This window comes from Aptenodytes forsteri, unplaced genomic scaffold (genome assembly GCF_000699145.1).
Source record: "Aptenodytes forsteri isolate BGI_AS27 unplaced genomic scaffold, ASM69914v1 Scaffold353, whole genome shotgun sequence".
Classification (NCBI taxonomy): Eukaryota; Metazoa; Chordata; class Aves; order Sphenisciformes; family Spheniscidae; genus Aptenodytes; species Aptenodytes forsteri.
In genome coordinates this window covers 1,102,762-1,129,377 of record NW_008794953.1, presented here as the reverse complement: position 1 = coordinate 1,129,377, position 26,616 = coordinate 1,102,762, and the positions used below count along the sequence as shown (strand labels likewise).

The following is a 26,616-nucleotide window of genomic DNA, read 5'->3' as shown; positions in this document are numbered from 1 at the left end:
GATTTTTTTTTTTTTTTTTTAAAAAACACCTCTGGTTTGACAAATTTAGTCAGATCACTCAACTGGCACTAACCACACAGTGTCATAGATATAAACTAATTGGGGGGACAATCCCAACTTTAATTAGAGGCTCAATTTTTTATTAAAAGGTTTGGGTAGGTTCTTTTGTATTTCCCTACCTACCCCTACTTACAGAAAATATTTACAGGTTTTAAGCTTTACAAGTTTTATGTAAAAGAACAACGCGTTAAATAACCTGGGTAAAGCCTGAGAAAAACAGCACAAAGACAGGCATGGTAAGAAATGAGCTCCATCCCAGTTCACACGCATCTACCCTAATATACCGAATAAGCTATTAGATCATAAACCTAAATAGACTAACAGGGATTCACTGTGTTTAATGGCCCTGGGATGTTTTCAAACATCTACAGGAAGGAAAATTGATGGCTATATTATCAATGATGGCAAATTAAGTAAATTCTGAAGGCTGTTCTTAAAGCTTTTTAGAAGTTTTAACGCATTTAAAATTGCTAAGATCACGTGATATAGAACAGTAAATTTTCTGCCATTTCACAAATCAAACTGAAGCACAGAAAAGGCAAAGAACTAAAACTACATACATAGACATCGCAACTACTATTTTCACTTTAAAACACTGGTCAGTCGTTGTCCCACCCCCCCTTCTAGAGAAGAGCACTATTTTAATATGAAAATTTTTAAGAATATTCACTGAAAAAAATCAGTGAAAGAGCAGGAAACACTGCTGACTGTTGGAGAAGCTGCTGAGGGAGCACAGTTATGCACTTCTGACCGACGGGCACATCTCTCTCTGTGCAAGTTTGTTTGGTATTAACACTCCACTTCCCCGCTATGCTGCAAATTACAATGAATATATGATTCCACACTTTTTTCTTACATCTCTCTCCTTCATAACACATTGTTATGTGTCTGTTTTAATCTGCTCTTTCTATTGACTTCACTACAAATTATGTTTATAGTCCTTAAACTCCCTGTCCATGCACACTGAAGAGTTCTGCTTACTCGTTCTTCAGGTATTTCTAAGCCCCGCTATGCTGCAAATTACAATGAATATATGATTCCACACTTTTTTCTTACATCTCTCTCCTTCATAACACATTGTTATGTGTCTGTTTTAATCTGCTCTTTCTATTGACTTCACTACAAATTATGTTTATAGTCCTTAAACTCCCTGTCCATGCACACTGAAGAGTTCTGCTTACTCGTTCTTCAGATATTTCTAAGCAGAAAAAGAAAATCTCTACTCCACTGTTTTATATCCAGTGGGGAATACAGGACAGGCAAGGGATGGGATGTTCAAGTACTACTTTGCCTGATGTTGAGGACGTGACTTCGGTTCATGCTGTTTAAACCCAAGTCCAAAGTGATGGTTTAGGAATAAGGCACTTAACTGTGGATGCTTTAGAGAAATGAAGACACTCTGGATTCCCCTTCTACTGCATATGCAGATAACAAGATGAAGGAGGAGGCCTTTCCTGTTTATATCCCGATTTCATGTGCAGAACCATGTCCTTAAAAAGAAGCGGGTGGTGGGCAGTCTCTAAAATGATTTCTTGCACATGTTTCCCTGAACGCATCCTGGCAACGCAGAGCGTGCTGCCCACAGGCCAGTCTGACAGCTGTAGCATCTTGTTGTACAACCAAAGCACTCCCCACAACCATCAGAAGAGATTAACAGGGACACACTCGACAAATATTTCTTCCTTTTATCTTCAAGAAGGAACTGGAATGGCTTAGAACACAATTCCTCCTCCCGAGCCGGCTTGGCTACGCCAGCCTTTAGGAAGGGGTCACCTGAGGCACCGTCCCACCATCCCAGAGTCTTCTCTGTCCATTTCCAACAGCTCTCAAAGTTTAGTACGGAGCTATTTAACTACAGCTTCACTGATGATCCAGCTAGCAATAACATTATATCAAATTGAACTGTAACATTCACCATTTTAAGGAAAATGCCCTACATTTGCTGAGTGAATTGTATACCTCACGCTAAACGTACATAACACATACTCTTCTTTTGTTTCCATTTATGCATGGAAGTTAAATGCCTAATGAATACATTCTTACCTTTCTATATCCTTTTCTTACTGCTGCTGTTATTAATCTTACATTTAATTACGTATCATGATAAAATTGTTTCAGCTTCTCAAAACTGATTCAAATCCCATTGTCATTAACACAGCCTTGCATTTGATAGCTATTAGAAAGAGCTTCTCTTCCTGAAGACCATACATACCGAGCAGACCCCAATACTTTTAGACAAAAGATTTATTACTGTGAAAAATTAGCAAAATGCAAAGCACAGACTGGTACTGCTCTCCACCCCAAAGGTAGCTGCATTTCCATACCAGCAGATATACTCTGTATCATCTGGTGAGTGCTCTGGAACGGCAGCAAGTGGGAAATAGCCTGGGGTATGTTATTAATGGCCCACAAAATTCATTTAACTTTTCACTAAAACACAGCGACCTCTGCAGTGAGGTGTGATAGTGCTTTAACACAGCCTCATTAGAGGACAATTTAGAATAGAAAGATAAGATTGTCTGAAATTAAGCCTTCCCAGATCTCCATTGCAGCAGTCTTCGTAACACAAATACCCCAGGGTTAACCACCTCTGCGCATCGCTCCGAGTAGAGAGATTTCCGAGCGAGCTCAGTGCTTGTGTTCAGCTAGTAGGTAAGGCGATATTTAGAAAACCACTGGGTCTGTTTTCAATAAAGTGGATTGTTCGTGGTTACACAGTGCTATCCTGAGCCATCTACTTCAATTTCAACAGCAAGGGCAAGAGGAGCCAATGCTGTTTGTGAGGAGGAGTCTGCTGACTCATTGAGCAAACTGTCAAAAGGGCTCAATCTCTTCCATAGGTTGTTGTTGACATATTTGTCTCCAGTGGCAACGTCTACTGTCCCTCAGCATCCTGCAGGGCTTACTAGGATGTCCAAGGAAGAGCAGGCTTCCCCTGCTTCGTCTTGCTGTCTGTCGCTGGTACCTTTGATAGAGCTCCAGCTGTCTCTCGCTGCTGGCAAGGGCCTTGTATTGCTAGGTGTTGGACAGGAGAGACAAGTCTCTGATATCAGAAAGACTGCATCTGTGTATAAAGTAAGTGTGAAGATAAATCTATTTCTTATAGGTTTAATTTTGCCAAGCAAGAGCGAACCCAGCTGAGCAGTAGAGCTCTACATTTATTAAAGATGGGGCTGCCCTGGAAAAGAGGCCATTTGTTGCTAGTCAGCTGTCCTAAAAAATAAACCTCAGTTTGCCCTGCGACCCCAGCTGAAGACGTGGTCGACGCAAGGCACCCCTCTGTCTCCAGTCCGGTCAGACCCAAAGACAAACGGCAGCTCCGGTGGAGTTCAAAGTTTGACAGAAGAACGTTTTCTGTCCCCTCAAAGGGCTTTTCCTGAGGCCCTCTGCCTGTCTCCCGCTCAATGAATGCTCTCTTTGTTCCCACCAAGTTGACAAATGCCAGTGTTACAGAATAAGGATGACATTTCTGCTGTGGTATTAGGGCTGAGAAAGGGGATTATTCTGGTCAGTGCCGGCCGGGAGGCAGCGCACAAGGGAGGCTGCGCGACGCCGTTGTTTGTGCCGCGACAAGGAGGCCCTTGAAGGCCGTGGCCAAGACCGAACACAAGACCTGTGTGTGGGGAGACGTGCGCGCGCACTCGAGGCAGCGTCCCCGGCCAAGTCCCCGGCCCCGTGGCACACCTGTGTCAGCTTCCTCCCGAGCCCTCCTCATTATGCCCGAGCGCACAAAGAGGCAGCTGCACCGGGGCCGGGGACGAGGAGCCCGCCGCGCTGGCTCAGACGGGGAGACCGGAAACCGGGACCGGCCGCCTCTTTTGTCGCCTTTTAAAAATCGAAGGTTTGTGTTGAGCCTGCGGAGGATAACGAGCCTCTCACCAGGCACACAATGAACTGAACATCCCCCTGAAATGCAGAGCGGATAAAGTTTACTGGTCCTTGGAAAGACTGAAAAAAAAAAAAAAAAAATAAATCAAGAGGCTAGAAGATGTTTGCTGCTGTGCCAACCTCCGCACAAGAGTCTGAATCTGTTGTCTACCAGAACAGCACAGCCTTGATGGTACTCCTTGATTTGCAAAAATAACACCCTTAGACTCAGAGACCTTATAGTAAGTCAGGTGGGATACACTTGTTTCTGTTCCTCTTCTATTTTAATCATTCCATATTGATTTTTTCATTTTTTTTTCTCAAATCAGTAAGACTGCTGAGATACTCCCATGCAATATGAAAAACAAAATCGAGGACTCCTGACCAGGTTTTGTCAATAGTTTGGATTTTTTTCTTCCCCTCCAAGATCAAGGCAAATTCACTCCTACTGCATCTCTGCAAGCAGAGCAGGCATGAATCTATCCTTAGACTAGCATCTCTCGATGGAAAGAGCATCAGGGTGAAACAGGAAAGGAGAAACAGTAGCTAAAGGGATAAAGAACTGCATGCCTCCCTTCGCCAAATCTTCATCCCACCTCTCCCATCGTCTTCTGCAGCAAACACTATGGCAAGCATTTTATACCAGATGCTTCTTGCACAATACCCTTTCAAAAATGAATAGTTTCTTAAGCCTTGAGCAAACAACAGAGAGACAGCCTCTAGTAAAGACATTTTGCAGCGGCCTGTTCACTGTCTGTGTCAGGAAGACTGCCTTAGACTTTAGAAAAGTTGAAGACGGCCTTGGTCACAAACACGTTCCCATGAAAAGTACCAAACACAGCACAAAGCCTTGTCATGCCTTCCGTGCCCTACAGCCCCTTGGTGGATCCTCTGCTCTCATGAGGTTTCTATTGTTTGATAATGAGCTTTTCACTTTACTTGCCTGTGGGTATTAAAACTGTCTGCTAGGACAAAAGTGGAATCAGATATTCCAAAAAGGGCAATGTGGATAATCTTTAAAATAGAACTAGCACCTTAGGGAAAAAAAAAAATGCTCCTGAACATGTGCAGTAGCTGAACACCACAGCTGTCCTTCACACGCGCTTTCTGGTGCAGCATGTTCTTCACTAGTAAGAGATCCCTAACTTGGTGGTGGTTTTGGTGTTGGTTTGGTTTTCTTCTCGAAAAAATTTCTCCCTTTGGGGAGAAGGATTATTTACTCTGTAAGGCCCGTCTGTCTCCCAGTCCGCCTCCTGATGTTGCTTAGGATCAGTGTATGTCAAAGAATATGAACTCCCGGTTGGCCTCAGGCTGCTCCCCCATTTTGGGTCAGCAGCTAGCAACAGATCTGGGGTACTGCCAACATCATGTGCTCAGAGCAGTCCAGTGTGAGACTCCTGTGGTGACAGCTACTCCTCTGTACACACGCAGGAAAAGTGGTGACTTTCAGGAAGTGAGATTTTAGGTAGCCATGATAAGGAAAATGCTGTGTGTGAGTGTCTTCGACAATAAAATGCTTCAATATAGGAAATGCTGTCTGGGGCCACTGTACAAACACATTGTGAAGGTTGCAAACGGTTGAATAGTTTTGCTTTTTAAAGAAGGAATGGACAAAGAGGTAATGAAAAAAAAAGAATAGAAATGTCATCTACTTACATTAAAGGGAATGGTGATTACAACTCACTTGTTTAGACAGTTACCATTTTGTTTCACTTTGCTGACTATATTCTGGTCAAAACAGTTTCCATTCAGAACTTTTAACAGCAATGATTATCTTAATCCCAAAGTTCCTGCTACACAGCTGTACAGAACAAGCCTAAAACATAGGTGTCCAAAAGACTTAATTTCTTACAGTACAGCCAGGCAGCCTGATGAGTCAGACGCGAGTTTCCTATTTCAACACATAAGAGATTTTATTTCTCTCAAAAGCCACAGTTATGGACCAAGACATACAACATCCATGGCCTGACTCAACCTATGACCTTTCTGTTTCCTAAAAAAGTTTCAGATAATAGTCCTTCTCCTGGCTTGTTTTGTGACAGATTAGAAGAACAAAATAATAGTAGCACAGAGATAAAGAGTCAGTTAACTAACTTTTTGGCAGAATCTGAACCACTGAAAAGGCTATAAATTTTATTCTGTATCTTTTCTGTGCATCAGTCATCTCCTAGATGCCACTTCTCTCTCTTCAGTCTAGCCAGAACTCTGATGCGAGAAGTCCTCTTCACCCAACGCTTTGACCATGTTGTGCTCTCACCCTTCAGATACCTATTAGCATTCTCACTCTGTACGTATTGATTGCAGTCCATCCTTCCTCACCTTCAAGGCACTGCGTATTTCTGCATGTGATCAAGAAAGATATTATGGAGGAAACCAGTTTGCCTCAGTTCCTTTTTGTAAGAGTTTCAGAAAATGCTCAAAGTTCTTGTAACACTACAGACATCAACCATGAATGTCACAGAACGGTTAACAAAGTTTGGCAGCTGCCGATGCTGTTATGGTAGCATGGCACAAGTCATTCTTTAGATGATTCAAGCTAGCTTTGCACATAGTGGGAAAAAAAAACAGTGAAGGAACACAGTGGAAAATGCAAATACAACTGCAGGAACAGGATGGACTGGGAAGGGAGGGAAGGATGGAAGAGAGTAGAGGCGCAGATTCACACTCTATTATCACAAACCTCACACCAAAGGATGGTCGTCCTTGGGTCATCTACAGTATAGGTGTACACGCCTATAAGTTTTCACTGTGAACCAGTGGTTATGTTTGAAAGAGTGAGACTTTTCTGATGCACTTCAATTAAGATGTTAAAAACCTGGTCTTTCATAATAGAGAGACTGAGCCTACAGTAGAATAAAACTCTAGCAAGGGGTTCCCCCCAGACACCTGCACATGCACAGGGCTCCGAAGCAAGTGAGCAAGCGAGGAGCTCTCAAGTGATGTCAGGCACGTGAAATAAATCAGGTAGCCGGGATTTCAGGGCTCTTGAGGTGGGCAGACTTACGGATGGCTGCTGTGGGCAGGAAGGGTGGGTTTCTGAGACTTTCTTCTATGCGTCACGCTCCTGTGTAATCTGGCAGAATTATTTCTAGAGGAAAGAATACTGGGACCAGAAAAAAGTCTCTTTCACATTATCAAACATAATAAACATTTATGCAGTTTAGAAATCAGCAGCTGAAGTCATGTTTCATTTTTGGGCTATGCATAGCATGTCTTTTTCCAGGCTCAGAAAGAATGCTGTAATTTAAAGCAGGCTGACTGACTCAATCAGTGTTTTTTGCATGTCATCTTGGAGACAACGTGGTGGGGGGGAAGGTGGAGGGAAGGAGGCTGAGGTGGAGAAAGGGAGGGTGGTTGCTCATCTGGTCTTTATTTCCTTTCCCTGTTTCTTAATAGTTCAAGCAAAGGGCCCATTCCAGCTAGAAGCAATGACACTCTTGCTGTGGTATTTCATCTTGGAGGAGGACAGGCCACAGCCTGCTGTGTGTGCTAGCGTCCTGGGAGCCTCCACCGCTACGCTGCTTTGGGGTGGGGAGGTTAGAGGGGGTGCGGGCAGTCCTTCCGTTGTTTTTGTTACAGTGGGAAGATTTCTAAAGAGGGCCCATGCTTTATCTTTTGCGTGAAGAATTTCCTAACTAGAAATCCTTGTAACAACTGCCTATGTACGTGCCTTACCTTCTGCCATGTGGGTTTGTATGGGTTTGTTTTTTTTTTTTTTTACTTTTTTTAATGATGTATCAGTGGAGATGTCACAAGCAGTTAGTGGAAAATGACATTTCTGACTACTTTAACCAACCATGTTGTAGGGAAAACATAAAATGTATGAAAGAGAAAACATCTGTTAGGCAGAGCCTTTTAAAAAATTGGCTCAAGAGGCAAGGTCAGGTTCACTGGTGACAGGCCTATAGCAGTCCTTCTTCAAAACCGATCTGAGACTTGTATAACTCAAGATTCATGCATACTGCTCACTTTTGTAGTAGCAAACATTAATTACACTCCCAGAACGTGAAGTACGCTAGTACTGCCCATACTCCAGATGAAAAATTGAAGCACAGAGAGATCAAGTAACTTGTCCACAAACCCACAGCGAGAGGTTGTATTCAAACCAGAAATAAAGCCCAGGCTTGCGGAGGCCCAGTCCAGTGCCGTAACCACAAGACCACATTCTTCTCCTCGTGACATGCACTCTCCTGCTGGATCTTTCTTACTGCAGTTGTACGTATTCTTATGCACTGCGCAGGATATGCCATGAACCAGGTCTTGAATCCTTAAGGATTTAGTGGGTAGTTGAAAGAGATCCTGTCCCTTTCAGAGCAGAAGGAAGGAAGAAGGCTGAGTTCTTCTAGAAACATCCTTTCCCCTGAAACTCGTCCTTATCGTCTTAACAATATTTCCTTTGCTTTCCAAGAGTTGTTTTGAAGAGATAAAGCCCGTACAAGAGCAAAAGCATTTCTGATTCAGCCTAAAAGAAATCCATCATTATTATGATTCATACAAATATGAAGGGAACAAGAAAAGAGTGTGTCAGTCCAGAGGGTGCAACAAGCAGCATAAAGTCAAATCAGAGCAAAACAAGCTGTTTCCCGAGTGGTAACACTGCTAAAGTTGCATTTCATATTGCATTGTGCAATCACATTGAATTAAAATATTTTCTGCTTTGCCTCCTCCTCCTCCCTGCTCCATGTATTCGCAACCTCCCAGTGCAATACCTTCCCCTGCATACTCCCTTGCCCAGCCTGCAGAGAGCAAAGCGCTCATCTTTTGGCCACCGTCAGAGCCCAGGACAGAGACTATTCAGGAACCCGCATAGGAACTTGATACCTTTCTTAAAAATTTCTTTCTTAATTAAGGATATTAAATTATCTGTTATATCAGGTTGACCTTGCTGTGGGCTACAAATTGTTAGGATAGAAGAAAAACAGATAATGCTTTGGGGTGACACAGTTTCATTTGGAAACTGGGCAAAGAAATTAATGTTATTTTTAGATCTATAAATGATGTCAAAGCTTCTAATTGAAATAAAATCATTATTTATTGTAATTGCCTCATTAATGTCATCTGAGTCCTACAAACCACTCTGCCTCAGAGGAAAAAGTACCTTAGCATAAAGCAGTGGTCTCTTCTGACATCCCTGGAGATCAACAGACTTTATTTCTCATGAACGTGCAAAAGTAGCAGATTCCAAGTTGAGGTTTCTTCTTAAGATCGCTATGGTATTAAAGTCCCTCCCAAAGTACTTTCAGCAAGCGTAGCCCAGCAGATATATGGCATGGAGGAAAGCCACAACAGGTCCAGATTTACAAAAGGATAAAGGCACCAAAAGGTACAGATAGTCATACAGCAGGATTTTACAAAGCCACTTGAGCAGCAGAGGAAGCTATCTCCCATCAGCGCCTACAGCCCTCTTTATATTTAATACAGGCCCTTTCTCTACTCCCCTCTGTAAATTGACACCAAAGTTACATCAAGCTGCACCCAGTATGAGATTAAGCTACAGTAGTTTGTGAAGAGTAAGTACTAAATGTTTTGCAAGTTGCCATGTCTGCAGTTAAAGTCCCTATGCAGCTTTCACAAACGGTTCAAATAGTAGAGACAGCATTATTATTCTGCGTTGTAGTTTAATGTGAAAAAAGTCTCAGATTCTCAGCTGAAGCACAGAACAGAAAGCAATACAAGCTCTATGGTCACCGCATAAATTGGAAAGTTCCCTGATCCAAATCCTCTTTGAAAATTATGCTATATGGTGGCATACCCAATCTAGTCTAGACAGTCTTCTCATGCAGTTTCTTTACCTCAACACTTAATAAGGAAGAAAATACCATCACAGGATCTATTGGAGATCTGCAGCTGCATCTCAACATCATAATTCAGTCCAAATCTTCTCTTCAGGCGGAGACTTTGCATAAGCACATCTCAGAAGAGCAATGAGGCAGAAGGCAACATCCCACATTTGAATGCGTCTTCAAAAGCACCTGCCACTCACTTAGATTTGGAATAAAATGACCTCCAGTGATATCTGTCTGCCTCCTATCTGTTTTGCCTCTAGAAGGGTCCCATGACTATGGGGAGGCGAGGGGGCTACCGGAGCTACTCCACTGCTTTTTAAAGGACAGAAGCTCATCATCTTTAGACTTGTCAGCTCATCAGTAGAGCAGTGCCCCAGATGTGCCACATTAGCCCTAGGAGAAATCTGAAACCCACATGAAGCCAACTGGGGTGGACCAATTAAACTGGTCCAAAAATATGAGTCTTGACCTCAGCTTGGAAGAGGTAACGCCTGATTATAGCAAGGGTGTGACCCTCACTGCTCCAAAATTCTGATTCCAACTACTGAAAAAAATGCCAACATGTTTAATATGGTGTGCTACCAGAGGAGAAGGGGGAGGGAGAGAGGAGGAGGGTATTGCCATTGTATGTTTTCAAGCAATGGATGAAGAGGGACAAAAGAGTCTGCACATCAGGAAACTATTAAAATGAATACATTCCTAGTTTCTTCATAATTAATTCAGCATGGTCAATTTTGTATCAGAGAAGGGGAAAGAAAGATTTCAACCACTTCCTTTTATCTCAAGCTGTTTAGAAGAATATGATCTTGTAACACTGAAAAGAAGTGCCTCACTGCATCCCAGCAGGCGAGTGTAATTTTAACTCTTCTACATGCCTAATTTGATATGCAAATCCCTATTTTCTATATGACATACAATACTTAAATCATGCAGCAAAGACCCAGGTTCATTTAGGCACTACCCATCCCCACTTTCTAGCCCCCCCCCTCCCTTTTTACTTCATATTGCATTAAATACTACATTGGAAGCCGTTTTCGCTGCACAATTCCCTGAGAGCATTTTTTTCAGTACATTTGCTTCATTGTGAGAGTTAACATTTGGTTCACATTTTGACGGTTGTCTTCACATGCATAAGGACCAGAGACCTATTCTTTCCCTGTTCTTGAAATTTTAGGTTCTGGGTTAGGCTAGCCCCCCCCCTTCCTTTTTACTTCATATTGCATTAAATACTACATTGGAAGCCGTTTTCGCTGCACAATTCCCTGAGAGCATTTTTTTCAGTACATTTGCTTCGTTGTGAGAGTTAACATTTGGTTCACATTTTGACGGTTGTCTTCACATGCATAAGGACCAGAGACCTATTCTTTCCCTGTTCTTGAAATTTTAGGTTCTGGGTTAGGCTGAGCTACACAATACCTTCAAAAGAAGATTCATTAGGCAGCTATTTATATGCTTAAGTAATTCCATTGTTTTCAAAGTCCTACGGGAACAAACATTAAAGCTGTGATTGGCCGCAAGTATAGATAGCCGGTTTGGGAGCTCTTTCACAGTCATTCAGCAAGCAGAGAGTAGCACGCACAGGTAAAATAAGTCCTTGAAGTACAGTTAACCAAGATAATTATTTGCAGCTTTCCTTAATAGAAAATCCAGGTAGAGTTAGTTGAGCTCCGTGGCTCTGAAGGTCTACCAAACACATTGAACACTTGATCATTGCCTGTTGCCCTGTATATAACACGTACTATAACTGAATGTACAAGCACACTGTTTGAAATTCTAAGACCTGGAAAATTCATGTGAACATTCAGCAGAAAAAAAAATCTGAGGTTAGTTAGAATTGTGAATGCAAGTCTTCTATTAAGACTCCACTAACAAGCTTCAGCTAGAGAAGTGTATTGCATTCTGTGCGATACACTACGCACCCAAATTTTCTTCTGTGAAAAGGATTGACTGAAAGTTTTGGGAGTGTTATTTACTCGGTATGTTGTAATAGCACTTAGATGGCCCAGATGCAGTTCAAGGTTCCATTATGCAACACAAGCTACATCACCATACGTAGCCCAAAGTGATTATACGATGCCACAAGAACCGCCGAAATGGCGGGGAACAGCAAAAGGACCTCTCCCCCGTCCTTCCCCGCCCAAATGAAGAGCTGAGGTACAGTCTGATTACATGACCTGACCAAGATCAGACGGGAAATCTGTTAGGGCTACATACTCAATCCAAGTGTTGGAAGTCCAACACCAGTCCTGTCACCACATTACCATTCTTCCCAAATATTTTTGTGTTACGCTGCTTGCTTGTGTCAATACCTCCAAGTCTTTTTTTATTGAGACAGAGGCCTATGAAAACAGCATACTGCTATTTAATCAATACAGTTGTTTTCTCAGACTGTGTGGTACTGCGCTTTTACATGTTTTCTATTTCTATACTAGCTGTGGAGTGATGACTAGGATTTGCAAAGAAGGAAACCCACACTATCAACTTCTGAAACCATTCAGTGTTTAGTAATTGACACATCAAATAGTAACTAATATTTGGCAATTCTGCAAATATTATGCTTCAAACTGACTTAGCACAGAAGTGAGTGTTATATATCTTTGGCCCAAGGATGGTTCTAATGATCAGCTCAACTAGGCGTTTTGTAGCAGAAGAAAAGCCTTTGTTCCAAAACGCATGGCTAGGATTCTGAACAATCTGCAAAACCAGATTTCGATTTAAATGTTAGAATGTTTGCCAAGCCAGCTTCTTGGATTTCTACACTTTGATCAGCATGTCCATGACAACCATGCCTATTGCTTTAATCATCATCAGAAACCATGTGCGTGTTATTAGTAACAAATACTGCCAAATCTTACTCTTGGTTTACCATTGTGGAAACGAGATCAAAATCGCAGTTAACATACAATATGTTGACAACACTGGTTTTTCAAAGCAACCAAGAGATACATACTCATATATTGAAATGACAAACATAAAATTGGTCTTCTGCCATTTCAAAATTTACCTATAAAAGTTCACTGACACAGCTTAAATCGGTATACGTTTAAATGTTTCCCAAAGAGTAAGACTTGGGGAATGAAAATGTTTGTAACAGCAGAAATAGGGTTCAAGTAAAATAAAAAGACTAATGTTACTTCGGATTGTGCGCTACATGTACTCGCATCTTTTGTTTAATGCTCTGCTCCTGGAGAATTGTGTTCCATTCTGAACACCACCCTGCCAGAAAGACACTGACTGCAGGGCCAAGAAAGCAGTCAGAGGACTGACTATATTTATGCTCAGCAGAGGTACATGTATGAGGTGAAATAAAGAAAGGAGAAATGTGTGTAGGAGCAAACTTCTGTATACGCTTGACTGTGAAATTATTGTCCGCATAAGGTGACAGAATATACTACTAGCAAGAGCCCAGTATATGGTGATCCCTGGAGCAGCAAGCAGACACACAGAGAGCCTAAGCAGTCTTACTTGCTTCTAATTTTACATTTCTTTGGGAGGCCAGGCATCAGCTCCAGCAACTCGTTGTCCCCTTTTCCGCAGCCCAACGCACTGACGGTGAGCAGGAAGGCTACAATACGCATACTGCCCTAGAGAAGAAGTGCTGAGAAATCCTACCAACTTTATCAGATGCCTGACTGTAATAGTTTCATTATTTGGGACCTCAGTGCAAAGCCACCTCCTGCCTTGATCAGAATTTAAGAGCAGAAGTGGTACGAGTGTGATAGAAGGTTTCAGATCAACAATAACAACTGATGAGCTTTAACTGCCCTGAAGAACGAGCCTGTTTCTATGAATGCAATGGTGTAAATTCCTGATGCTTTCAGTGACGATAAAAGCCATACGGTAGACTCCTCAGTCGGAGGCTGAAGTAGCCCTAAGCCTTGTGACAGACAAGACCCCTAAGAAAATCCCAGGCAAATAAAATGCATACTGGCCTCCTCTGTTAAGCTACACAAACTAGTTTTCAATTTTTCTTTATTCTTCAGCCATGTCTTGCTAAGATACAATTTTATTTGTCATAAATCCTCAGTCTGGAATATCCAACATATCTAGAAATTCCATAATATCTGTTGTTCAGTAAATCAAATAGAAGGTTTTATTTAACTAGTAATGCTGTAATGAAGAGTCTGCTTTCTGACAGTTATCCCCCTTTTCCTTTATCTGACCCATATCAAGTAAGAGTTCTCATCACTAATACACAAATTATACTAGAGACAAGAAGGCTGAAACAAAGCATTAATTTGGTTTCTGTAACCCCTAGATGCTCTTCCTATATTGCACATACTAATTAAAGATGTAGCGACAGGTCATTTAAATACCTCAGAAGTCTCCAGTGTCACACATCAGCAATATCATACACCAGCAACATGGACTACGCTCATCAAGGAAAAATAGACCAGCTGTGTTAGAATTAATTTTCTAAACATCTAACCTCTGTATCTGTCTACGTATTCTGTTGATATTCAGATTTAAATGAATACAAAAGTCAGGAAGGACAAAGAAAAAAAATTGACCAATCTAAGGATTCCCTTTTATGTGCCATTTTGGCATAAGCACGCAAGCGTGTCCTCATTCTCTATGCAGCCTGCACAGAGCTGAGGAAGGTCAGAGGACTTCAGTGAATTTCCCACCACTCTACAACTTGTTGCAGAGAGGACTAGAATGCCAGGACACCCAGCACACTAAATCAGTCCTAAGACTTTCTTTTTCCTTTTCTAATTGAACATTTTGTGTATGCTTTATCATCATTATTTCATCTTTCTCAAAACTATGCATGTACAGTAGCGCAAAATAAGAGTGCTAGGTTTTTTTAACGCCACCTCCTAGTTGTGCTGACTTACAATTGAGAGTGTCAGAGGACTCACATTTCAAAATAAAACTTCGTCCCTCCCACTCCTGCAAACCACTTGGGAGCCGGTCAGTGCGTCAAGCTGTTGTTTGCTGTTATCGCTTCTCTGCTTTATTTGATGAAGCATCCTTATAAGCAGACCCTTACCGAGTTCTTCCAGGAAGGGGACCCACTTACCAATGTCATGTTGACTTCATCTTCCCCCTGTGCTGTGCGCCTTTCAGCTGTGTAACACAAACTTGGGGGAAGAATAGGGGAAGAAGAGCGCTAAATACATTGTTCCTCTGCCTTTCACTTGGAGGGAACTCTCTGCCCGTTGTTGTTTATAATGAATTTAGTTTTAAGCAGGGCATGTGGGGGGGGTTTGTTTTGTTTTTGCTGACTCTGCAAACTGATACTTTGAGAGAATTGTCTGGGGAAAGCAAAGAGTCCTTTATTATGTCTGTCACTGCCAAGTGATTTGGCAGATTCCTCCATGAGATGCACAATCTGATAGGCTGTGAGAGAGCTTGGCTGGCCAGTTACCAGCAGAAAAGCTCAACTTAAACACTTTTAAAATCTTATTATGGCCAATTTGTGGTTTTGGCTGAAGAAAGGAAGAGGATGAAAAATAGAGGCAGCTGGGTGTCAGTGAAGGATGGAACATCAATATCATTTTTGTTGCTGTGCCACATGAAAAATACTGGCTTTGTACGTACGTTGGATCTAGCTAAGGCAAACACGTGCACTGGCTAGGTAAACCTACAAAAATGATTCCATTTGTCTTAGCATTTGTCTGGAAGACCGAGGTGATGTATCGCTGTCTCATGAATCAGAAGGCAAGGTCCTTTCATTTGGCTAACTGCTAGCGGACAGAGGGCCCGGCGAGGGCTCTTAGAGAATCCGTGCTGCTTCCCGAATTCGAGGCCAGAGGGAGTCCCCTTCAGCCTCAGCACTACCACCGCCAGTCCAAGACTGCCTTGTTTGTGCCTGAGGGCCACGAGGAAGGAAGGGGCTCTGAGCCGCCAGAGCTCCCACCCCAGGGGTACCTTGGGGAAGGAAGGCTCTCCCTTCTGATTTCCAAAGTCAAAGCAGCGCAAAGAGTCTGTTACGTAGGCCTAGGTCTGGACATTGAGAAATACTTCAAGCAATAGCTAGTTTCTGGTCCTTCTTGAAAAATCTGTTTTGTTTTGATCATCCCCAAAGGCCTACCTGTCCTGGCTGCATTAAATAATCTTTGAAAAGTCTAAGCGAAGATACATATAGGTGTTGGAGAGCCGTACAGTCACATAGCAGGAGAAATGCTGGGTGCTTTGGTTTTACGGAGTAAGCCTGTCAAATCAGCATTTAAAGCATAAAATTGTCAACTCCCCAGACAGAAAGTATGCTGAAAACGTAAAAGCCTTGTTCACATTATGGTTCGTAACCTAGTTTGAATATTACGTCAAACATGGTAAGACAGAGGTTCCACCCAGCTTTTGCAGCCAAGGGTAGAAACCAGGCCAAAGACTACCTGGGCCTAAAGGCAACAGGACAACATACGTTAACATGGTAACAACAAACTATTTTGCCGTTATGCATAGGGGCATAACTTTGCCAGGTTAACTCGGAACATAAATAAATCCCTATATGCAGAAAGAGTAAGAAAAGATAATGCTCAGTGAGGGAATCGCAGGACCTAAACACCAACCAAGGTTTACTATTAAACACCATTCACAAGAAGCCAGGGTGGGGAGGGAATAGGAGGTTAATGGTTTAAACAAGGTAAATCCCACATTTTGTAAAATAAGCGTCTTTAGGTTAATGCCAAGAGACAAAATGTGTCGTCTTGCTCTTTTTTGGCACTTAGTTAAGAAAAACCTTTGGTGAAAACAGTTCTTGCCCTCCGGCTGGATGAGCACTGAGATACCTCTGTCGCAGAGCGACCGGGTGCTCGAGCACCCTGCTGGGCAGGGCTGGCTGCCTCTGCGCCAAGGAGCAGGCTGTTTCTTGGAAATGTTTATGCAATTCAACTGTGCTGCTGCTGAAGCCACAGACAGTAAAAAAGAAAAAAAATTTTTTTTAGATTCTTTTATTGCAAAATAAAAGCCTTCACAGACAGTAAAAGAGAAAAAAAAAAAACCAAAAAACACCAAGAAACACACACCCCCCCCCCAACTTCAGACCTCTCAGGCCATTAGTGTATCTCACTCAGGCTTTACCTTCCACCAAATACTGTCAAGTTTCTGTTTTGTTTGGACCTGAAGGTGGAGGGAGTTGGAGAGTTGCCTTCGCTGCTGTCAGTGCTTCCTAATGATGTTCCTCACTAGAGAAAATGAGCTTGTTTGTTTGAGAATCCAAATTCCCTGTGGGGCACAGTTTGGGAAACTGAAGATATGGGAAAGAAAATAATATCTGTTAGGGCAAAGTATAAACATCCATAAAGCAGAATAGCGAAACACCTACAGAGAATGTTGTAGCTTTGCCAGCAAACTAATTAAAGTCACTGACTGAGGAGGGAGCTGTGACAGCTGAAAAGTTAAAGTAAAAATAAATCAGAAGTTTAGTCTAGCAATTATAACAGGAAATTACTGCCGGAGTCAGGGCTCCTATGTTCTTTTCCTGGTTCTGCTTCCGACTTACTGAGCAAGTTGGAGAAGCCAAATTTTAAAAGTAGCTGCTAATTTGGAAAGCCTCCATTTCTGATGCCCAGCTGTACACACAGAGGACTTCACCGACTAGCATCTTCAGTGCCCTCCTGTGCATTTGTGAGGGCAGAGCATTTCCAGGCGCTGGCGTCTCTGAAGTCAGCTACCTGACCTGGAGAAACCTGCAGTTATCAGCCTGCTCAAAGTGACCATCTCTGAAAGTTTCCCCTGTCTGTGAATTGTGGCTAGCGCAACATATTGCTGTGGGAGTCTGATGTTTAAATGCTCTTTATGGCTGGCATAACATATTGTAGTGGGAGTGTTACATTTAAATACTGTTGTAAACATTTACAAGACTTCTCAGACACACTCTGTCTCCAAAGTCAGTGCTATTACTTTTGGAAATAAAGCACTCGGTGACCCGCACGTTTTCTGAAAGGACCACTTCTTAGCAGGGGTAATGAAGCTGCATTTCCAGGTCTGACTGCAGGAGGAGTTTCAGTGGAGTGCCACCGAAACTGAGAATCAGAAAAAAACTCGTCTTCTGTTCAATAGCATAGCCCCATTTGAAACTACAAATAAAGCAATCTGTGACACTTCAGGAGGAGGGGGAAGGTCTCTCAGTCATGGGAGCTCTCTGTACACAGGGTTCCTATTCAATTCCATGAAAATTTCTAAATGAAGAGAGCATGTGGCTCCTTCTTACGGGGACTTGAGTTGTGCTACAAATTCCTCAGAGGCAGAGCCAAATTAAGTGCCCAGAATAAGGATATCTCCATAAATTGACATTTTCCTGCCCTACATTCAATTACAATCTCCCATCCTTATCAAGGGACACCATGGATCAGGAGATTACACTCTGGGTGCCTGCCAGCCACTCATTAGTCATGGAAGTACGAATGTTTCTCATTATACCAGTGAAGACTTTTTTCTTCTGTGCAATACTTCTGTAAATATGTGTGTCCTAGTGTCAGCTTCATCTTTGCTATGAGCCAGGATATTTACAGTGGGTTGTCACATTGAGTGTCATGAAGCAAATTATTATAGATGTTTGCTTATTTGTAGCGGAGGTTGCTACTGCATCTGATCTTTTAAAGAAGAATATTGCTATGCTGAGGAATAAGCATGAAAAATAGAGAGTGTTGTTCACTGACACTACAGAAAGGAGGGGTAAAAAAAAAAAGCCAGAGTAGGTTTGGAGTCGTCCTGCTCCTCATCCGCCCGCCAGCGCGTGGGGTGGAGCGCATTCAATGTTCCCTTCCCGCTTGCCCCCACGTGCGACCCTGGAGGTAACACAGCGTACACCATCTCCATCAGCCACGGGAGCTCGAGTCTCAGAGCTCCTGCCAAGCTCACGTCTTCTGCCAACCACCTGCTTTTTCAACCCATGTTTTCACACAGAAAGCAATTTGGACCTACACACTGAGAAATCGTACAAGCTCCCGAAACAAAAACAAACCCTTTCCCAGCATGATGGGCCATTTAACTTTTGTAAACTTCATCTGGGAACCTTAAAAAAAAAAAGCAGCCACAGAGGCGTGACACATAAATAAATGACAAAGAATCCTTTGATAGGTGATCATACCGTTCTGCCACTATACAGGCGAAGTATCTCCCTCTAGGCAACAATAAACAAAATACAGTGAGTACATGGGCAGTATTTCAACACCTGCTAGAGACTCTGGGAAAATGGCTTCATCTTTACAGCTATCTTCAGGACAGCTGTATGCAATACTTTCATCTTCACCTTCACATATTAGCGTATTGTGCACCTTACTATACTTCCGTTAAGTACAACACACAGTTTTAGTCAGTGTATTTAGAAAAAATAAAAATGGTATTTGCATAAGGTCATTGTCTACTCTACTAGCTTCCCTAGATAAAAAGGCTTTCTTTAGGGGACGTTTAACATTTAGACATCATAACAGTCCATTTGAGAATCCCTTCCTATTTCCTTTAAAATGTAGAAATCTGTGAAACCATTTATTAAGACCAAGAAACCAAATGAAGTTCATGAAATTAATGATTTCCACTAATCAAAAACATGTCTTTCCTTCATACTCAGTCCCAGTTTGTGCACTCCCATATAATAATGCATATGCAGATACTAATGAATTGCCGCTATTTCATTGTTTAGAGGCTGTGCAAAGCTGAATTATAAAAAGTTTTCTTGATGATAGGTTCTAGTGGGGAATAGACAAAGATCTAGTTAAAGAAATACAGTCCTTTACTAGTGAGCTACTTCTCCAGATGCTATATATAATACTAGCAATATATACTCAATAGAGATGATCTTACCATAATGAAATGGTTATTAAAACTATTCATTGCAAAAAGTGCACAGGCCTATTTCTAAATACTATGTTCAGTGTCACTTACAAGGGTTACAAGTCTTCTTGAACGTTTGAATACTTCTTACAGAAGTAACTCTCAGAACTGTTAAACTAGCTTCAACATACAAACTCTTCATTAAGGGGATACGACTTTCATGCCTGCCTCCAGTATCTTTTGCCCAAAGTTTCCTAATTAAAAAGGCTTACTTTTGTACTGCTGCCCTGCACCCCTTTTTGGTCATTCATTGCTACTTCCCTTTGTTTTGTAGGCTCGTCCAAAAGGAGAAGGCCTGACTCCATACCAGGGCAAGAAACGCTGCTTTGGTGAATATAAGTGCCCCAAATGCAAGAGAAAATGGATGAGTGGAAACTCCTGGGCTAACATGGGACAAGAATGTATCAAGTGCCACATTAATGTTTATCCTCACAAACAGGTAGGAGAAGTGCAGACCTGCTGGCATACAGGCTTGGAACTAGGAATGCTCTTGACTTTGTAAAACGTGGGTAAGACTTAAACAGGACTTGACGTGGACTACAACACACCACAAAAAAATTGTTCCCCAGATGAGCTGCTGTTCTCAGTCCTGGAAATCTGGACTGGTGTCAGAGTTGCAAAATTTGAATGTCCTATCTTTCAGTAAAAAAAACACTCCAAAACAAAATCTTTACCTGCCTTTATTATAGAAACAGACTGCGGGGCCTTATAATCTGAGATGGACTACAACAAATTCAGCAGTAGCAACGGGCCTCCTAGTTCTTCTGATTCTCTTCATATTTACACCAATTTAATGTTGCATCCCACTGGTGTCAGTGGAGTTATTTCACACGTGTGCTACTTTTTTCACCTGTTGAAATAAGATTGGATTTGGTCAAGGGGCTATGTCTATTTATAAAGATTAGTGATGAAAGAGAACAATATTAAGATGACTCCTGCCTACAGAATTCCTTGGTTAATGACAGTAAAGCAACAGCCTGGTCAAAGAGAGGTTTCTCGGTTTCCATAATACCAAGTGATGCCCAAGCAAAGAACTTCAAGAGAAAGCCTTTATTAAGCTGAAAGGGTCAAGCCTAAGAAGTAGCTCTGCTAGGAAAGCTGTATCTGCCATCTTGTCAGCCATAGCTCACATGGCGTACACAGCCTTCCTTCCTGCTGCCTGCAGATTGCAGTTGCATCTATCCCTTGAGGTCATTTCCTGCGTTTCCAGCTCACGATGGGAAAACCGACTGTCAGTTCCTGCTTGTATCCCACCAAAATTAGTCACAAGCAGTCAACCAGTTCAGTGGTCTTCAGTGGGAGACAGACAGACCGACTGCATGAGCTCATAGCCCTCGTTTCCCTGACAAACCAGGGACAGGCTACAGACTGGCTGTCAAAGCTGACCTTTCATGCAGAAAGTCACTTTTGACAACCCCATGAAAAATAAATTTGGCCATCATGGAAAAATTTGAGGAGGATTTCACAATATTGCAGAAAATTGTTGTGGATGGAAAAGGTGAGAATTACTTTAAAAGCGTTTGGGAGGTGTGATTTGCCTCAGGTATAATTCATCCTAGCTGAATCTTAGTAATAAACAGAGCTCTGCATGGGTCAAGTTACCTGCTGCCCACTCAGAGGGACTGCTCAAACCATAGACAGATCATTTGGATGTACTTGCAACAGGCGCAAAGGAAATTCCATCAGGAGCCTTAGGTGTCTCATTAGTTACCTAAGTGCTTGCAAAATTCCTATAAAAACTCTTTCCATGGGCTCGTAAGGAACACTTCATACCATGTCATGAGATTTTGGAGGGGAGGGTGTCAGGAAAAAAATCCTAAAGGAGGATACTGTGACTTTATTTTGATGAAAAGACAGAGGAATATTGAAATTCATTGCAACAAGCAGGAAGAGGAGATACAAATAAGTTTATTAAGCTGTATCCCAGCCAGGAATATCAAATCAACTGTATTTCCTCCTCTTGTACACATATGCATATTCATCTAATTCTAAGGGCAAGATTTGGCTCAGTCTCTGCGGCAACATTGCATTCCAATATGCAGCCAAAATATTGATTTAGAATTGCTAGTACCGTGAAGCAATATGAATTGCAGTTAAAATGTATTGTTTGAAGCCTGCCACGCTTGTGGCAGAAGCCTTGGTTTAAACTTTACATACTTCACTACGAGATGATCATCCCTCCTTTCTATCATGTGAGTTTTTCTACCTTACAATGAACTTGTGCAATTCCCTGGCTCAGCCAGTGAATATCTTTGTTTCTGTTGGCCAGCTGAGATGATGCGATCCATTCCCCTTTCTCTGGGCTAATGCCACTCTGATTCCAAACCTGAAAACAAGAGGTCGTCTTTAGAAACTGCAGTCTAGTTTCCCTGACAAAACTGTGACTGGAAACTATATTGCAAGTGAGGAAAAAAAGCAAGGAGCTCTTTTTTTGTGGAAGCATATATACAGAAGGAAAGCTAAGCAATTTTCTTTCACTAACTTACATGAGACAATCTCAAAGCTTCCAAGGTCTCTGGTTCTTTGCCTCTATTTAGACAGCTTGTGTAGACAACTGCACCAAAATCCAGGCTGAGCAATGAAGTCATTTATCACATGGAAGTACAGTCTTGAGAGTGAGAGAAATTACAAGACCACTGATTTATAACACAAGTTTGTAAATATTTACCTTGTTCTTCTAAATTCTTTCCATCATTTATGTTACTGTTCAAAGGGTCACAAGAAATCACTCAAGAGGTATCCCATCCACACTATACAAAAGGCATTATAGACTTGGGAATATGTGTATTTTGTAGTAAAGAAGGTTTGCAAGTAGTCCCTTGGGCAGAGTTGCCCCTCGTGGCAGGGCCAGAGGAGCCTAATCTGCATAGTAGTACTAAAGTCAAAGACATACCGTGGAAGGGTTGCAGTCTACAGTGCTTCTATAAGCTGTGCTTGCCTTGGAGCCACGTACATGGTGTTTTCCAGGGAATAATCACAGCACATGCAGTGCAGGTTTCCACAGCTGAGCCCCATCGCTATGTTTCCACGTCATTCCCTAAGGACACCATAACTCAGGATGTGGAAGAGCTTTGCTCTCCTCCTCTATCCATGTGTTCATGTCCCACCAGTAGGTATTACAGCTATTTGAGATCTTCAAGACAAGAGTGCGTTTCAACTAGGCTTCCAGATATAAATGACTTGCAGCCAGTCACTAGTGCTCTTTCCCAAAATTTGAACTTACAGCTTCGAGTTGAAAGGCTTTACGTCCTGTTGTCTCTGCCTCGCCGCCGTCAGCTTCTATTTCTCAGTGTTACTATCGTCATTCTTTCTATTCTTTTTCATTCTTCCAGAGGTGCCCTGTGCTGCTTCCGATTAAACATACCAGCAATAGCCAGACAGTAAAGAAAACAGCATCAGTTCATGCACAGAGCCAGCAGCAAAGGAGAGCTAACTTTGGCTGCATGAGGTCAGCGCTGCTTCTTGACAGAGCCTAGTGTTTGCTAACCCATACATGTTTTTTGTCCAAGCATCCAGCTCCACACCAGACTCTCTCTAAACATTTATCAACGTTTATCTGTGCGGTGTTATTCTGCACCATTTTGGAAAAAACGCTTTACCCAGTCACCAGTACTCTTACACTTATGACTATTTTGTAAAAGCACAGTGAAAGATATTTAATAAGAGTCCAATATTCCTAGTTTGAGAGTTAAAGCACAAAAAAAATCTTGTTGTGCACATAAGATTGTTTTAGCAGTTATTTTTTAATTAGCACTGGTACACCTCCTTAACATTTTCTGTATATATTTCCTATTTATTCTTTACATTTTGATTACTTTGTTGGCACCTACCATAGGGGAGTCCTCATTCATGTCTGAGTTCCTATGCACTTCTACAAGTTTTTAGCAATCACCTTTTTCCCCCCTCAGTGCATTAGTGGATGTCCTCAGCTCATTATGTGCTCCTATTGCCTTCATTATAGGGGATCAGAGTATTTTCACTCTCATCTGAATCTTCCATTAGACAGTTTTTCCAACTTAAACAATTCATCTAAGAAAAGATGCTGCCTCTGCCTAGAAGCCATGTTTCTCTTGTGGCATTTTAACTCCATTCAAGAAAAAGAAATCAATATTGCTTTATAGTGTCTGACACTGCAAAGTCACCACACTATGTGATGTGATCACAGTACAAGTAATCCGTAAGTGGATTTTTTTTTTTTTAATTTAACAAAACCCAGATGAACTGGCAAGACAGAAGTTTGACCTCCATTCAAGCTCAGAGACTATTTAGCTCTAGTGAAATAAATTATTCCCACTTCAAAACAATTTTGTCAATATTTCTCCTCTGCAATGTGTTGGAAATTCATTATCTCCTTTTCTTACTCCTTGCCCTACCATTTGGTAAACATATCATTGCAGCCTAACAGATAAAAAAAAGTTATCTTGAACAAAAAAATTAATGGTCATTTTATCAGCAGATGCAAATCACTGTTGGTTCCTCAACATTAACTAGCCTTATGTCAAGTTACAAGAGCCTCCAAAACTACAAAAATCACTTAACTGCAGACGACTCAGACCATGTCTAAAACCAGTCAGGTGCCACATTTCCCCGGTGAGGGCATATTATAAAAGTCTCCATTCACAATGGTGTATGCAGAATGAAAACTCATACCAGATCACATCAAACTCCCCTGTTCCACATCTGACCCTGGGCAGTAGAGGACACTTACAGGAAGGTGTGGATATAGGACAAGACACAGCAACCACCTCCAAGGATACTTTTTCATCCTCTGGTATTGCCAAGTAAGTATCTCTGCATTCCCCCAGTTTCTCACCAAAGAGATCAACCTCTGCAGAGTCTATTCAATAGCTGAAATATAACCACACGGGCCACCAAGCTTTGCTATGTCATCCTGAATACTGGAGATTAGGATGCTTTTGTCCAATTTAGGAGAAAAAAAATTAAATCCTTATATTCAGGATTGCTTGCCATTCACTGCAGTGAATTAGGAGCTTGTTCTCAATTCCCAGGCTTGCCCTTTTCTCCAGTCCTCATCTCCGTCTCTCTTTCATCTTCCCTAGTTACTTTCCTCGACCTATGGACTTTGCTGTCCTGCAGGGCTTGTCCACATCGTCTCACAAGGGATGGTTCATGCCTGAGTACCCCCATGTAACTGGCTCAGGCAATAATGTCAGAGTACTGGAGATAACAGTCTCCACTCTGGATAGCTCTGGGGTAGCCATTCAAGCACATATGCTGGGTCTGTGAACGGCTTGTGCAGCTATGCTCAAATCTCGATTTCCGATGCATACCTTTCGTTAGTGGGTCCCTGGAGAGGAGAGCAGCCACACTTCCCTGCCACCTGCTCTTTGTTCCTGGAGGCTCGTTTCACTCCAGGAAATGATCCCGTGCCAATTCTCCACAAGGAATGTCTCGATTCAGCCCTGCGCTCTTACTCCACATACCCTATCTGTGAGAATGAGCTTTTAATCTCTCTGGGGCAGGAAAAGTCTTCTCAGCAATTTTACAGCTGTGTATATACTTCAGAGTGCTCTGTAAATGCAGCTCTAAATCTCTGCATTTAAGAGGGATGGTGGAGGATGTATTACAAGAAGTTACACGAGAGCCTGATAGCAGGGCTGCTGCCATTCATTCCCCAACTCATCCGTGGAGTGGGGAATCAGGTGCCTCTTGCACCTGAGCTACAGAACTGCTCCTTGAACCAAGGAAGCTCTGCATGCATTTTTGTTTTCATGACTAAATTGTGCCACTGTGTTCCTCCTTTCACAATTCCACCACATCCCTCAAGCAGTAAACCTCCCCGTGGGAGTGCTTACAGGAATTCACAGGACACGGGGCAAAAATTGGAGGCCAGTTGAGCTCAAGCCTTGTTGAGGAATAGGAGACCAAAGAGCTACCTTGACAAAGCTGCTTTATGGCTATTCCAAAAGCCATTTCCTGGGTAGTTACTTTAGCTACTCTAAACATAAACAGAAGTCTCAGGGCTTAAACCTACCTCTTATTCTTCCAAGGAATTTGGATTTTGTAGTTGTTTATGCTCCTTCTTACCCTGCTCCAGCAATGGAGCCAGTCCTTATAGCCGTTCACCAGCATTCTTGGCACCGTAACAGCCCAGATGCCAAGCTTTGAATTCTCATTTTCTTCCCCTGCCCGCTATAGCGGCAACATCTGCGCCTGTGGTTGCTTCCTGGCTGGCCTCTTATCAAGGATTCTTCTCTGACTTTGCGGCTAACTCCAGTGCTGTTTGTGATGACAGCTGTTGCACTGGTGCAGAACCAGCCATCTGGTGACCGACTTGTCCTCTTGGACACTATTTTCTTCCAGCTGTCAGGAATTTACTGTTGGACTGGAAATAATTTGGTATGTAAATACATTCTTCATGATATCCAAGCTATTACTTCCATGGGCAATGCAGTGGTGCCATCACAATTCCCATACCCGGGTGCATCCACAGCCACCTCTCTTCTCTCAGTATGGGGAGGGACGAGTCTGATCACTCAAGCCCAATAAACTTTTCAACAGTTTCAGGCCTACAAATACGATCTTTTGGCTCTTTAGATTTAATAAACCCTCCCCAGCATGCCCATATTTATGTGCTCCGGCAGTGGGAATACAGATCATCCCAGACTGCTGCTTCTCTGAACTCTAAAAAAAAAGAGTTTTTCACCATTTAGCTCGTGCAGTTATCATTCATTCCTAGCTGGCCTGTCCCAGAGGCATGCTGCTGACAGAGGCTGCTTGCTCTCTCTGAGCATCATGCCTCTGATCTGCAGCCTTCTTATCGCTGCTTCTGGGATCCACAGCGACAACCGAGGGCCTCGTTAATGTCCCTGTTCCCCCCAGGCAGACAGAAAAGCGGGGTCTGCTGCTCAAGAATGCACATTGCATTTCATCCTTTTCCCCAGTGCATAATTTTTTTATTGGACTAAAAAATTACAAATTCACGATAGCACGTGTGTCTTGAGGGAAGCATAGGTAGCTGTGGCTCCTTAAGACTGTTAACCTAACAATTATCCTGCCAGCTGTAGTTGTAGAATCCATTTCTATTCACATATCTAATCTGTCATTTAATCATCTCATTTGCTCCACTAAGACTTAAGGTAATGAGTCCAGAAAATTATTT

General features: G+C 42.3%; 1 protein-coding gene across 1 annotated transcript in view; it reads left to right on the top strand.

Annotated features, from left to right (window-relative positions):
- Nucleotides 1-26,616, top strand: part of ZCCHC24 (zinc finger CCHC-type containing 24) — a 115,394-nt gene that overhangs the window by 84,423 nt on the left and 4,355 nt on the right. Inside the window, exon 4 of the mRNA XM_009275446.1 lies at nt 19,768-19,932. Coding sequence (XP_009273721.1) covers nt 19,768-19,932 — 165 coding nt within the window. The remainder of the gene's footprint in view (nt 1-19,767; nt 19,933-26,616) is intronic.